This window comes from Lactuca serriola, chromosome 5 (assembly GCF_051521515.1).
Source record: "Lactuca serriola cultivar US96UC23 chromosome 5, Lser_US96UC23_V15, whole genome shotgun sequence".
Lineage (NCBI taxonomy): Eukaryota > Viridiplantae > Streptophyta > Magnoliopsida > Asterales > Asteraceae > Lactuca > Lactuca serriola.
The window spans coordinates 32,884,797-32,900,104 of NC_136412.1; the positions used below are offsets into that span (position 1 = coordinate 32,884,797).

Consider the following 15,308-nt stretch of genomic DNA (forward strand, 5'->3'; position numbering starts at 1 on the left):
AAATTTCTATGATTCATTATACATATTATGCATAACATAACTTCAATCGAGCATTATATATGGTTTTTCATCTAACAAAATATTCTTATTCATACGTATATAATATACAAGGTTTCCCTATAATTTTCTCATATAACTATGATTTTTTTTACTGAATGATTCAGATTCTTATTTGATTATGAAAGTCACGATATAATTATGAAAAATATATGATACTTATTTATAAAGTAATTTTACATAAATGGTTCTTAAAGTTTAGAACGCCTATGAGTTATTAACTAATTTCATTGTTCTTCGAAATAAAAATTTATATTAATAATAATTTGAACACTTATCAATTATCCAAACGTTTGTCAATAATTCGAACGTCTGTATAAATTTGATCAACTCTTTAGACAACACAAAAAAAATATTATAGGAAAAAAGTTAATAATAATAATAATAATAATAATAATAATAATAAGGAAAATACAACAAAAGAACAAAAAATTTAAAAGAAAGTCAATTTTTTTTATATGCTTGATTAGGGATAATTAAATGTTAATTAGGAGTTTAAGGATACAATTTGTAATGATGAGGACATATAACAACACCTTATATAGTATTTCATCATCAATACTTTATAGTTAATTATTGACTTTATCATATATATATATATATATATATATATATATATATATATATATATATATATATATATATAATAGGAAAACTTAATCGGGTCATGATTAGTCAGTAAGCTAATTTTATATGGTTTTAAGTAAAAAACAATTTTAATTTTTAACTGTAAGTTTTTATTTTAATTTTTTTCGATGGATGTTTGTTACTACAAAGGTCTAGCGTAGCGTCTTAAGGAAAAACACTAAGATTATGTTGAAAAGTATAAGTCATACAAAAGATCTAATCTTTTATGTTTTTGTAACGACTCAAATTTTACAAAGAAATTTTTCATTTTTAATTAGTCAACCATATTTCATAAGACATGAAAATCCCAATAATTGTTTTCAAAACCACCAACATTACAACATTATTATTTTCAAAACATCAGAGTGTCCACAAAACCATATCAGAAAAGAGAGATAGAGTGAACGCCGTATCATCACGCCTTGTATTTGCCTTTGGGCTCCGATGTACCTGAAACAAATCCACAGACGGTAAGCTGAAGGCTTAGTGAGTCCCCCATAGCATACCCCACACAAACCACATATCTCATTAGCTATAAAAGCTATCTCTACCACTATCACACGTAAATTAGCTATGAAGCTATCTTTACCGTTAGCCACAAGGGTTATCTCTACCGTTAGCCACAAGTTTATCTCTACCATCATCCATAAAGGCCGTCTCTACTATTAGCCATAAGGCTATCTCTTCCATTAGCCAAAAAGGCCATCTCTACCGCATATCATGCATACATACATATCACACCTCTACATAGCAAGTAAACCAACTAACGTAAAATGGGCCGGCCTTGGTGCCTTAGACCCATTGGTATGGTGAGAATACTCAACTCACAAAGCTGAACCGGCAACTGAATTCAGGTATGTCCTACGTTGCTCCTCCCAAACAGCCTATAACCAACAAGTAAATAATCTTAACTCAGCCCCTAAGGCTCCTCTAAGTCAAACCTGGTCAAAGTCTAGGTCTGTAGTCAAGGTCAACAGTTCATATTGACCTTGACTCGTTGAGTGCAATCGGCCACTCATCAGGTTCCCTGCTTAACTCATCGACTCGCTGAGTCATCCGAGAGACTCGTCGAGTTCCTTGATGTTTACGACCGTAAACTCCCAACCGAACACCCTTGACCGTGAACCCTTGGTCGTGAACCCTTGACCGTGAAGGTGGAAACCCTCTCAACTCGCCGAGTCTCTTGCACGACTCTCCGAGTCCCCTTAGTCCATTATGTTTACGACCTTTTCCAGCGAGACTCAAGGTCCCAAACTTCAGATCTATCCTCTACTAGGGTAGATAACACATAAAGTTGCAAACTTTACATGCATGCAAGGCCTCACATGGACATAATACCAAGACTAACCTTCAAACAAGGCTTTCATGCATGGAGAGGGAATAAGCTTAATAAAAGGTGCAACTTTATGATATTTGGGACCTAAGGAGGTCCAAATCTGGAATCATATCCTTGTGATAGGTCCTGATCCAAGTTTGCTTCCATCTCCTCAAGGTTGGCCATAACCTCCAAAAAGAAATCAAAGCTTAAGGTAGCAGATTAATACCTCAGACAGATGCTCAACACGAAATAGATGCTTGATCTAATACTTCTCCCTTGATACTTCCTCTTCAAACTTGGAATCCTCCCCAAAATATCAAAGATAAGCTACCAATTGTTCTTACTTCACACACAAGAGGGTTTGTGGTCGTGAACGTTCTTTTATGGTGTTAAGGGAGGCTACTAGGGTTTATAATGATGTTTATATAGGGGGCAAACCCCGAAACTAGGTTTTGTTTTCTAAACAGCTTTGACTCGCCGAGTCTGTTCCGACCCGCGTCCAAGATGTCACGACCCTACTCGACGAGTTGATCTCCCAACTCGCCGAGTCCATGCATAAATCCTCCCCAAATTGGCAAATTTCCCACCAATACACGAACCAGGTGTTACAAGTCTCCCCCACTTGAACTAGACTTTGTCCTCGAAGTCTGCTGACCCAAACAAGTTGGGGTAATGCTCTCGTATAGGGGTGTTGAACGGGTAAAATTTTTGGGTTTCGGGTAGAACGGGTATTTCCTTAAGAAAATAATACCCGATACCCGACCTATATTGTAATTCGGGTATTCGGGTTTCGGGTATTCGGGTTTGAGGTCGGGTTGGGTAATTATCGGGTATACCCGAAACTTTCTTAAATGACACTTATTGATATTTTTTTTTATTTTTACATGTTCGTTGGTTTAATAAAGAATCGGGTAGGAAAATACTCCATACAATTAACAAGTACATATAATAACAATACAAATCATTATAATATGTTATGTACTTTTTTAATTTCATTCCTTGCGATAGTGAGAAACTGACAATTGTGATGACGGTTCAGGACTTCAGCTTTAGCGTCGTATTCCCTTTGCAAGTTTGCGTCAACTATCGAGCCGTCGTTCATAAGAAGGAAACGAATGGTTTTGTTTTATTTGAAGTGTGCGTACGTAACTGCATTGTATATTTGATATTATTTAAAAAACAAATTTGGGTATTCGGGTATACCCGACATAAATATTTATACCTAAAACCCGACCTATATTATTATCGGGTTAACCTATTACCCGAATGTTCATACCCGTTACCCGTTTTACCCGACCCATTCTACCCGAATTCGGAATGGGTCGGGTGGATAGAATGGGTTTCGGGTTTTTTTGACAGGCCTACTCTCGCATCTCCTCTTCCGGTTCCCAAGTCCACTCGGAACCCTTCCGATGCTGTCATTGCACTTTCACCAGTCTTACTTCCTTATTCTGAAGAACCTTCGTCTTCCTATCCAAAATGACAACGGGCTTCTCAATGTAGTTCAAGCTCTCGTCCACTTGGATCTCATCCAGCGAGACAATCATGGCATCGTCAGCGATACATTTCCGAAGCTGAGAAACGTGGAAGGTGTTGTGAATCTGGTTAAGCTTTTCCAGTAAATCCAAGCAATAGGCTACCTTGCCCACCCGAGCCGAAATCCTGAACGACCCAATATACCGAGGTCCTAGCTTGCCCCTCTTCCAAAACCGGATGATCCCTTTCCAGGGTGATACTTTCAATAACACGAAGTCCCCCACCTGGAACTCGAAGTCTGATCGCCATCGGTCAGCATAACTTTTCTAACGGCTCTGCGCGACTCGCAGCCGGTGGCGTACCTGCTGAATCAGCTCGATAGTCTTGAGCACTACCTCAGTGCTTCCCATGACCCGATGTCTAATCTCATCCCAACAAACCGGTGTCCTGCACCTCTTACCATATAACATCTCGAACGGAGCTCGATCGATACTAGCATGATAACTGTTATTGTACGAAAACTCCACCAGTGGAAGATACGTATCCCAACTGCCTCCAAAATCCAACACGCATGCCCGTAGCATATCCTCAAGTGTCTGGATCGTTCTCTCACTCTGAACGTCGGTCTGGGGGTGGTACGCCATACTAAAATGTAGCTGAATGCCCAGCTCCTCGTGGAATTTCTTCCAGAACGTGGATGTGAACCGAACATCACGATCAGAGACTACCGACACAGGCACCCCGTGTCTAGTGACTGCCTCACGCACGTAAATATATGCCAACTTCTTCGCGGATATACTTTCAGATACTGGAATTAAATGGGCACTCTTCGTCAGCCTATCCACAACCACCCGTATGGCATCCACACCCCTCGCCGTCTTTGGCAACTTGGTAATGAAGTCCATCGCGATCTCCTCCCACTTCCACATGGGAACGGGTAGCGGCTGTACCTTACCATGAGGTCGCTGATACTCGGCCTTGAATTTCCTGCAAGTCAAGCACCGCTTTACAAACCAAGCAATTTCCCGCTTCATGCAGGGCCACCAATAGCTCAACCTCAAGTCCCTATATATTTTCGTAGCTCCTGGATGTATAGAGAACTTGGACTTATACACTTCCTCTAATATCTTCTGTCTCACTCCTTCAATCACCGATACCCACACCCGACCATACTGCCTCAAGAGACCACGACTATCCTTAACAAACAAAGGATATTGTCCTCATATTCTCTCTACCTTCCAATTCTCTTTCTTCACACCCTCAACCCGGGCCTCTCTGATCATCTCCAACAATGGAGAGATCACCGTTATTCTCAAACACACATTCCCAATTGGGGAACCCACCGTCTTACGACTCAAAGCGTTGGCCACTACGTTGGCCTTCCCTGGATGGTAAAGGATCTCACATTCATAATCCTTCAGCACATCCAACCACTTCCTCTGTTGCATGTTGAGGTTCTACTGGACCATCAAATACTTCAGACTCTTATGGTCGGTGTAAATGGTACACCGCACCCCGTACAAATAATGCCTCCAAATCTTGAGGGCAAACACCACGGCTCCCAGCTCCAGGTCGTGAGTAGGGTAATTTGCCTCATGTGGATTCTACTGTCGCGAAGCGTACGCTACCATGTGCCCTCTTTGCATCAGTACTGCACCTAACCCTATAATTGATGCATCACAGTACACCACGAGATCGTCTAATCCCTCAGGTATTACATGGATCAGAGTTTCATACAATCTCCGTTTCAATGTCTCGAAGGCCAACTACTGATCCGTACCCCACCAAAACGTCACATTCTTCTTGGTTAGTCGTGTCAACATAACAACAATCTTGGAGAAGTCCTAAATAAATCTTCGATAATAACCCGCTAAACCCAAAAAGCTACGAATCTCTGATGCATTCGTCGGTACTTCCCACCGCATCACAGCCTCAACCTTGGCTGGATCAACCGAAATACTCTCCTGGTTGATGATATGCCCCAAGAATTGTACCTCCCGCAGCCAGAAATCACACTTGGAGAACTTGGCATATAGCTTCTCTGCCCTTAGGGTCTACAACACCTCCCTTAAGTGCTGCTCGTGCTGCTCCCTGGTCTTAGAATAGACCAGGATATCATCAATAAAAACGATCACTGACCGGTCCAGCATCGGTCTTCACACCCTGTTCATGAGATCCATGAATATTGCTGGGGCATTGGTGAGCCCAAACAACATCACCACAAACTCATAGTGCCCATACCGAGTCCTGAAAGCTGTCTTTGGTAGGTCCTTGTCTCTAATCCTCATCTGATGATACCCAGACCGAAGATCAATCTTGGAAAACCAAGACACACCCTGCAGCTGATCGAACAAATCGTCGATCCTCGACAAAGGATAACGGTTCTTCACCGTTAACTTGTTTAGTTCCCTATAATCGATACACATTCTGTGGGATCCGTCCTGCTTTTTCACAAAAAGGATCGGTGCTCCCCACGGGGAACTACTCAGACGAATGAACCCTCGGTCTAACAACTCTTGAAGCTGTGTAGATAACTCCTGCATCTCGGGTGGTGCCAACCAATATGGTGCCTTTGCTGTCGGAGCGACACCTGACACCAAATCAATGTGAAACTCCATATGCCTCTCTGGAGGCACTCCTGGTAACTCTTCGAGGAAAACATCCCGAAAGTCCTGAACAACCGACACGCTGCCTATATCCGTTGGGGTCTCAACCCTCATATCTGAGATATAAGCCAAAAACCCCATACATCCTAGCTGTAGAAACCTCCTAGCCCTTGCAGCTGAACAGAGGGTCGGTCCTTGTGATGCCCTATCACCATACATCGCTAGTTCTCCCCCACTTGGGGTCCGAACCCTCACCAACTAATGCTTGCAGTTGATCATGGCGCCGTTGGCCCCCAACCAACCCATTCCGATAATCACTTTCAGCCCTCGCAACGGTATAGGGACTAGGTCAACATGAAACCTATCACCGAGAACATGCAAGAAACAGTCCCGATACACCCTCACAACACTAATGGTGTGGTCATCCGCAATCTCTACCTCGAGCGGGGAAACCAAAGCTCCTGTCGTGTCCTGGAACTTCTTGCTAAGTGCAAATGACACAAATGATCGGGTAGCACCGTAATCAAACAAGACATGAGCAGACATACCATTAACCAAGAAGGTCCCTATGCAAGCATAAATCACACACAAGTCATACAAAAGTAATATAGGCAGGGAATATTAGGTACGTACCAGTTACAACATCTGGCATTGCTCGAGCCTCTTCGGCGGTCAGCTGAAACGTGCGACTCTTAACTACCAGGGCTTCCACCTTAGCAGGGCGACCATCGGTAATCCTTATTGTGGCGGGCGCTGGCGCCGCCACCGCTCCTCCTCCTCCCTACAACTTCGGACAGTTGACCCGCTTATGGCTGGCCTAGTTGCAGTGAAAACAGATTAAGCCCTTCGCGGGGCAGTCCCTGCTCATATGGCCCTGCTGGCCACATGCATAACATCCTGAGCCTGCGATATGACAAGTTCCAATGTGTACCCGGCTACACTTGGCACATCGGCCCCAACCCTGCTGACCCTTGCTGGGAGTGTCTGGCATTTTAGGCTTCTTAGTCTGTCCTACTGCTGCCTAAGCCTGCTCAGGCTTCCGCTTCGTGCAGGATTCAAACTCCATTTCCCGTTCCCGGGCCTTCTCCACCATTTCATCCAGGGTCTTGCACCCCGTAAATCTCACAAACTCCTAAGTATCGTCCCTCAGCATGGAATGATATCGGGTCCACCTCATCTCCTCATCGGTAGCGTATTGCGAAATCAACAAATCTCATTCCCGAAACTTGGCGGTGATCTCCGCCACTGTCTTGGTAGTCTGCTGTAACTCATGAAACTCCCTTACTAGCCTTTGCACCTCAATAGGTGGTGCAAACTCTGCATCAAATCGCCGAACGAACTCGGCCCATGTCATTTCCGCCACTCCGGCTGGTCCCACCTGGTGAGTAACCTCGCCCCACCAATCCCGTGCCCTATCCCTCAGCATACATGAAGCAAACCCAAGCTTGCCACATTCGGGCAGGAAATCGTGCGCTGGGCGTTTTCAATATCTGCCAACCAGCGTCGGCTGACAATGGGGTCCCTGACCCCGAAGAACTTCGACACCCCACACGCCTTGAAATCTCGGAACGAGGGAGTTTAGGCCCCCGAATGACCCGCATAAATCTCATCCCTGAATGATCTGAGTCTCTCCTCCATGATTTCCATTATGCCTACCTTGACCATCCCAAAAATGATTGGGGTAGCGTCAAGGATGCCCCTGGTAACCTCGGCTTCAATAAGTTCGCGCAGCCTCTCATCTATGCCGTCTGTAGTGTCACCCGATCCATTCTCGGATCCGGATCCCGATCCTGATCCTCCCGCTCCGAAACGTGTCACCACAATGCTGAACCGGAATGTCATAAATTATAACGATCAAGATTTCCATAAAAGGGATCTCCCCACACTGGTCCTCCTTGAAGTCGTCAGATCTAACATTGGTTCAGGTACACGTCTTGTGCTTTAAGTAGTACGAGCCCAATACTACCTTCCACACCTAGCTGTACCTTTCCCCAATGCTCTACCTGATAACCCCCCAATATGTCCCAAAACCAAACCATGTTCCACAGACTACCGCATACATCAATCTCAGGCTGTCCTAAGATTTGCTCTACTCATATCAATCAGACAAATCATAACAGGTTGCCTTTATGCATGCAAATTATAAACAGAAAAGGATCAAATAGACTTTTGAATAAAAGATTCTACCATAGGACCACAATCAGACAAGGAACATGAAGTAAGGCCAAATAAATCATTCTAAGGCTATAAGCTCCTAACCGTATATAATTTTAAAAGCATACACAAAGCAAGTTCCATACGATCATCCAAGTTCAAATATCAGAATAACATGGCTAGCACATTGGTGAACTACTTACTTGGCTCGGCTGATCACGCACATTGCACTCTCATCTTTTCCTACTTTCAAAAGCTTTTTATGCCATTTTTGAAAACAAATTTACCATTTCCTTAGTCTGATTCCTAACACACCCGATAGTATGCCTGAATCCCTCAAACCAAGGCTCTGATACCAACTTGTAACGAACCAAATTTTAAAAAGAAAATTTTCATTTTTAATTATTCAACCATATTTCATAAAACATGAAAATCCCAATAATTGTTTTCAAAACCACCAACATTACAACATTTTTTTTCAAAACATCAGAATGTCCCCCAAACCATATCAGAAAAGAGAGATAAAGTGAACGCCACATCATCACGTCTTGCCTTTTCCTTTGGGCTCCAATGTACCTGAAACAAATCCACAAACCGTAAGCTAAAAGCTTAGTGAGTCCCCCAGAGCATACCCCACACAAACCACATATCTCATTAGCTATAAAATCTATCTCTACCACTATCACACGTCAGTTAGGTATGAAGCTATCTCTACTGTTAGCCATAAGGGCTATCTCTACCGTTAGCCACAAGGCTATCTCTACCATCAACCATAAAGGTTGTCTCTACCATTAGCCATAAGGCTATCTCTACCATTATCCACAAAGGCTATCTCTACCGCATATCATGCATACATACATATCATACCTCTACATAGCAAGTAAACCATCTAACGTAAAATGGGCCGGCCTTGGTGCCTTAGACCCATTAGTATGGTGAGAATACTCACCTCACAAAGCTGAACCGACAACTAAATTCAGGTATGTCATACGCTGCTCCTCCCAAACTGCCTATAACCAACAAGTAAATAATCTTAACTCAGCTGTTGGGCTTATAGTGTTACGTCATGGGCTCGGTCCTTAGCCCAGTTTTGATTGCCGGTTTGGGCCTGTCCAACCGTGCTTGTTTTATTCTAGGGTTTAGTATTTAAGCTGCATGCATGCAGTCTTTGTAGTTAATGCTTTTATTATTTTTTTCTTGATTCAGTTTTTGTAAACCCTAACTCATCTCTACAGTGGAAGTTCTTCATCGAGCTCTGCTGAGGCGTGACTATATTTGAATCATAAGCACAACATTGATTCTATTATGTGTTCATCATATTATTGTGTTTGTTTTTGTTTGATCTTTATCTTTTATCTGTGAAAGATCTAATCGATTCGAGTTTTATTCTCATCAATTGGTATCAGAGCAGGAGACTGTGTAATTGATACACATCTCTTCTGTCGAAGAAGTTATTAGGGTTTTAATTCCGCATTGATTGATATTAATTGAGCCGTCATTCCATATTGACGTATCTCATTAATCATCAGTCTTACTCTAACTGATAAAATTACAAGTTTGGTCTTTAAAATAGGTAATTGATCAAACACTATCACAATGTCCATGGATGATTCTCAATCCAATCCGATCAACATCTCTAACAGCATTGGTTCAACTACAAGGATTCCAATCTTGTATACTCAAGATTATGAAGTTTGGATGCATCATTTTGAAGATTATGTGTTTGGATCGGAAGATAATGGGTACTTGATCTGGGAAGCAATCAATGTTGGCCCATTCGCTCACTCAAGCACCTCAAAGATTGTGAAAACTCAGAAGGAGTACAATCAGCTTGTTAACGATGTAAAAGATATTCCTCAAGACGAGAAGGAAAAGTTTCAATGCAACATCAAGGCCTTGAGAATGATTAGGTTTGCTCTGCAGTCAGATACTTTCCGTTTGGTGAGTTCGTGCGCTACTGCTAAAGAGATATAGGACAGGCTAAAAGAATTGTATTCCACTGATGAAGATCTGGAACATTCCATTCAAACTCTTTTGCTTTCTGAATTTGGTGATTTCAAACAGAAGCCCGAAGAGAAACTGGTTCAGGCTTTTGATCGCTTTAATCATATTTTAAGTAAGATGATAAAGCATGGGATTGAAAGGAAGGTTATAGAACAAAATGTTACATTCATGAACGGTTTGAGATCTAAATGGATGGCTGTCGTATCCACTGTTAAAGCACATGAACAGCTCAAATCATATTCTCTAGCAAAACTGGTGGGAATTTTAAAATCCCATGAAAATGCACAATCTAAGGAAACGAATGTGGTTTCTAGTTTGGGTTCGTTAGCCCTTTTTTCCAAAGGGAAGAGTTCAATTGAAGAAGAAGAGGAATTGGATCTTGCTGACTACGATCTAACCGGTGAAGAATATGCCATGATGGTCTCCAATCCTAGAAAGTTCATTAAAAGAAAGTTCCCAACCAACAAGAACCGAAACTGGCAGGGAAGTTACAGTGCTGAAAAGGTTAAGGAGGAACCGAAGATGGGGTCGAAGTCAGAAGAGTCAAAGAAAGAAGTGAAAGCTGTTGGAGATTCAGGATTTGATTGTCATTATTGCGGAGGCAAGAACCATTTTGCAAAAGACTGTATGCTGAAAAAGAAAGCAGAAAAGATAGATGATGATGATGAGCGAAACGAGCCTCCTAAGACGACTGGAGGAAATCAAGAAAAGAAAGTCTGTTGCTAACAACATAACCATGAATGCTTTGATTGTACAGGATACAGGAAATCGTGATGAATTTGGTGGTGTGGAAGTATGGTCCACGGACTCCGAGGATGAAGAAGTAAGAAAACCCACTCATGGCAAGGCGATGTTGGTAAAAGAAGAAACTGATGCATGAAGATGGTTGATGGTGACCGAAGGTGTATCTTAGATGAGAGGATATATAACCGATGGTGGGATAGAAGGTGAGAAGGAGCAAGAGGACAAGTGTTTTGCTGCTAAACCTGTTAGTGCACAGATCAACGAATGTGATGAGTTGATCAAGAAGGTACAAAATATTCTTGCTTCTCTAAATATACCTGTTACTAACTATGAAAAGGAATTAAATAACTTAAAATCTAAATTTTCAAGCATAAGTAGCAGTCTTACCCAAACCCGTGTCACAAATTCTAACCTGACTGATCAAATTAGCAGGATATCGTCGAAGAGTGAGGAAAGGAGGATGTGGATTGAGGTTAAGGAGAAAGACTTGATTAGGTCTAAGGATGAATCGATTTATTTGAAAAGAGACAATCTTAAACTTTTAAAACAACGAAATGTGTTTTGTTTGATTGCTAAAAGACTTTGTTTTAATATCACTCAGTTGCATCTTGATTGTGAAATAGAAAAGAAGATACATCGCATGATTTTACCCTTCCTTGAGTTAAAGGAGGATGAAATCGATGCTGAAGCTTACAACTGTGAAAGCGTTGTATCTTCTGACGAGGTCTCTCCTGCATATAAAGTCAGTCTTGACAAAATTGAATCCTACATAAAGTCCAAAGATCACAAGGACATGCTCAAAAATCTGTTAGATGAGAATGATAAATTGAAGATAAGAACCGAAACTGTACATAAATTTGACTCATTGAATGCCAAATTAAGTTCAGAAAATAAAATTGATGTTGAAAATGCATCTGAACTTAATGAGGATGAGGATCTAAGTGAAAACTCTATAGAGGATTTGGTGGACTGTTCAGAATTTATCAAAAGCGAACCTGAAACACGCAAAAATCTGATTTCCAAAAATTCTGTTGAGTTCGCTCGCTCATCAACAGACAAGACCAAAACTCTCAAAGCTAAAGCCGTTGTGTATCAAAAGGTACAAACCACCCCAAATCAAGTCTACACAGTTCCAGGAGTCTCTCCACAACAAACCGCAGAACTAACAGCTATGGTGGATGTAAGTCCCTAATTTGCCTGTGTATCAATCAGATCCGTTTGATGGTGCGGAATCCCAATCAAACGGATGATGCCAGATCACAATAAGAAGAGAAGGAGAAGAAGAATATTAAGAATCTTGATTGTATTGATGATATGAATGAAATTCCTTACAAAAGATTCTTTCACACAATATGCTCTCTCTTCCTCTCTCTCTTGGCCGTACAATCTCTAGGGTTTATCAATCAGTTCCTCACACCCTAACACCTATATTTATACTTCGGAGTATGGGCTAACTGAACTTGGGCCGTAAATGGGTTTACGGCCGTAAACTCAACCGTAAACATGACCATAAACTCCAAAAATATTACAGAAAAATATAATTGCCCAACAATCTCCCCCTTGGTTTATAGCTTTCTTTTCTTAATGACCCAACAAGCTCCCCCTAAAAAGTAGCTGGCTTTTCTTGTTAATCTTCAATGGGAGCTTTGGCTTCAGCTTTAATCTTCGATGACTTCACAACTTCAAGATGAACTTGATGAATCTTCAATGAATCACTTCATCTTGAGCACTTGAGCTTTTCTTCAAGATTTGACTCTGAACGCACATTGGGTGAGGAGGCTTCTTGTACTGATTGTTGAAAGATGGCGCTTTCAACTTGAGAATCTTCAGAGAGAACATCAGAGAGAAATAAATCTTCTGGATCACTTCAGCAGGTTTAAGATAGTAGCAGACTGATTGAGGAGGTTTCAATGCAATCCGTCACATATTCTTCAATTTTAGCTTCACCATGCTTCTGGGGTTGAAATATTGAATGTCGAAAGAATGATCTTCATTTCTTTCTCCTTCGAATGAGAATTCTTCGATGCTCACGGACGAAGCCTTGGCTCATAAATCTTCAACACAAACTCCATGAGTCTCATCTATACCTGAAATCACTTTTCAAGACAAAACAAAACTAAAAGAAAACTTAGCACACAAATTAAAACAGAAACAAAAATATTTTTGGATTTTTGATTTTTCTGAACAAGAAATAAAACAGAAATAACACTATTTTTTTAATTTTTTTTTAAATTTTAATTTTAATTTTTTTTTTATTTTTAAATTCTCCCATTTTATTTAAATTAGAAGAACACTATGAACAAACTTAACAAAAACAAAAATAATAGCTAACTTTAAGAGTGATTTGGGATCAAAGTCGTTAGACATCCTTTATCCACTTGTCGATACCCTTATCTTCACATCTTCGTCTGATCGATCGCCGGTATTGTTGTCTACATCATGATTGGCCCTAATTCTTAAATAATTTTTTCTTAAGACCATTTAACTGACTACAACCAGGGATATTGTTGTCCACCTAAATCGAGCAGCGAGATCTACAGTCAATCTGCATTATTCAATTTTAAGTGTACTAGAACATGTTTCCCGCTTCCTGATATGCCCCAGCTATCAAGAACTTCCAGAGTACTCCTTACACCGGGTGAGAAGACAACCATTCAGAGAGAAGATAGATTCATAATTCTATTACTTATTGTTTTAGAGGGGTTGAGAAGTAGAAGGTTGCATATGCTGTGTACCAGGTCGGATTGGAAGTCACGCAAAGGAGACAACATATGGCTAACAGATGAGAGGAATTTCATATATATAGATTGCAGAGAAATAGAGTTGCATATGTTGTGTACCAGGTCGGATTGGAAGTCACACAAAGGAGACAACATATGACTAACATACAGAATGAAAGAAAACGATTTTCTACAGACCTAATTTATCAGAATTTACCAGTCGCCCTATCCAACCGGAATTAAGGACAGAATCCGCACATCGAGGAAAAGTGAATCCATAGTTATAGATACATGTTATTTAATGTGACCGGTAGATTCCCATGTATATCTCCCTGGTCAACCTATCCGAGCGTCGTGAAATCAGGTTAAACGGATCTAACTAGGTCAAAGTTTGTCAAGTCCTTAAATTCATTAGGTTCAACTCTCCCTAGTCAAGTCCATTTAAAATCTTTTGTGCCTACCAGTGCATCGAACACAGAGCGTAGACGACTCAACTTAGGTACATTACGCCGATTCAGATTGCCCGTTATCACTTGCTAATTTCATTTCCCAAAACATCACCCTCAAGTACATTTCATAACCAACATATTTTTTTTGATTTTTTGATTTTCTAATGTTTTTGGATTTTTGAAACTTTTTGAATTTTTGTTTTGTTTTTATTTCTCCCCCTAAATTTGTGCATAGGAGAGAAACAAAAGTAAATGCGCAAATTTAAACTATCCTAAAACAAAAATTAGTCTTTAAAGCGAATCAGCTTAAGAAAAACTCAGGAGTATAGAGAAGAAAACGCAAACCGTAATTCACCGATTGAATCTGCATTCAGAAGGTCTGAGAACAGCAAGCATAATCTCAGAACAGATCCGAAAATTCTTCATATCATTAAGCACTAACCCCTTTTTGTGATCTCTTCCTTTCTTCCTTTCCTGCAAAAGGACGAATACTCTCAACAAAGGTCTGAATGTTGTACAGTTGAGAGATGTCCCCAATCATATGCCAGGAACAGCCATTACCAACAAACCGAAGTATGATGATATGCCTCCATAGCTGCTCTGACACAGAGCGGGATCAGTTGGTCTTTGGAACCCAGTCCATTTTGAAACTGGGTCGACCTTTGTCATCAACGCAAGGTACTTTCTCCCATGACATGTCCTGTTTATCACAAACAGAAGATATAGAAATATTATAATCGTTAGAAGATTTGGGAGATTGAGCCTTCAGAACCCATTTGTAGTTGGGTTTAATCCATTTCTTTTTCGATCTGATGGGTGGCTCAGCACTTGATTTGGAACTTGAAGCCGATCTTTCAAGATGACTTTGACCTAACCAGTCTTGGCTTCACATGATCGTCTCTTGAACTGGGCTTGTTGGCTGACATTTCCTTCTTGCCCTTGGGATTCGGATGCTTGGCCTTGGGAGCTGAATTCTTGGCCTTCATGGCATTCCAGTCGGCATTGTCTGATCGTGACCTTGAAGGGTTTCGTTTGAAGTATCTCCCACTTGGCACATTTTTCCATCCTTGTGCATAGTAGGGAATGTATGCACGATTAGGAGAATTTCTGGCAATGTGTCTAGGTGTTCCACAGTGAAAACAAGTCTTTTTCT

General features: G+C 41.0%; 1 protein-coding gene across 1 annotated transcript; it reads right to left on the reverse strand.

Moving 5' to 3' along the window:
* Window positions 1–6,342: 6,342 nt before the first annotated feature.
* Window positions 6,343–6,736, reverse strand: LOC145049419 (uncharacterized). Its single transcript, XM_078997832.1, has 2 exons — window positions 6,718–6,736; window positions 6,343–6,650 (listed from the first exon to the last, which is right to left on the reverse strand). Exons 1-2 carry the CDS (start codon window positions 6,734–6,736, stop codon window positions 6,343–6,345), a joined length of 327 nt encoding a protein of 108 aa, XP_078853958.1.
* Between the last annotated feature and the right edge of the window lie 8,572 nt (window positions 6,737–15,308).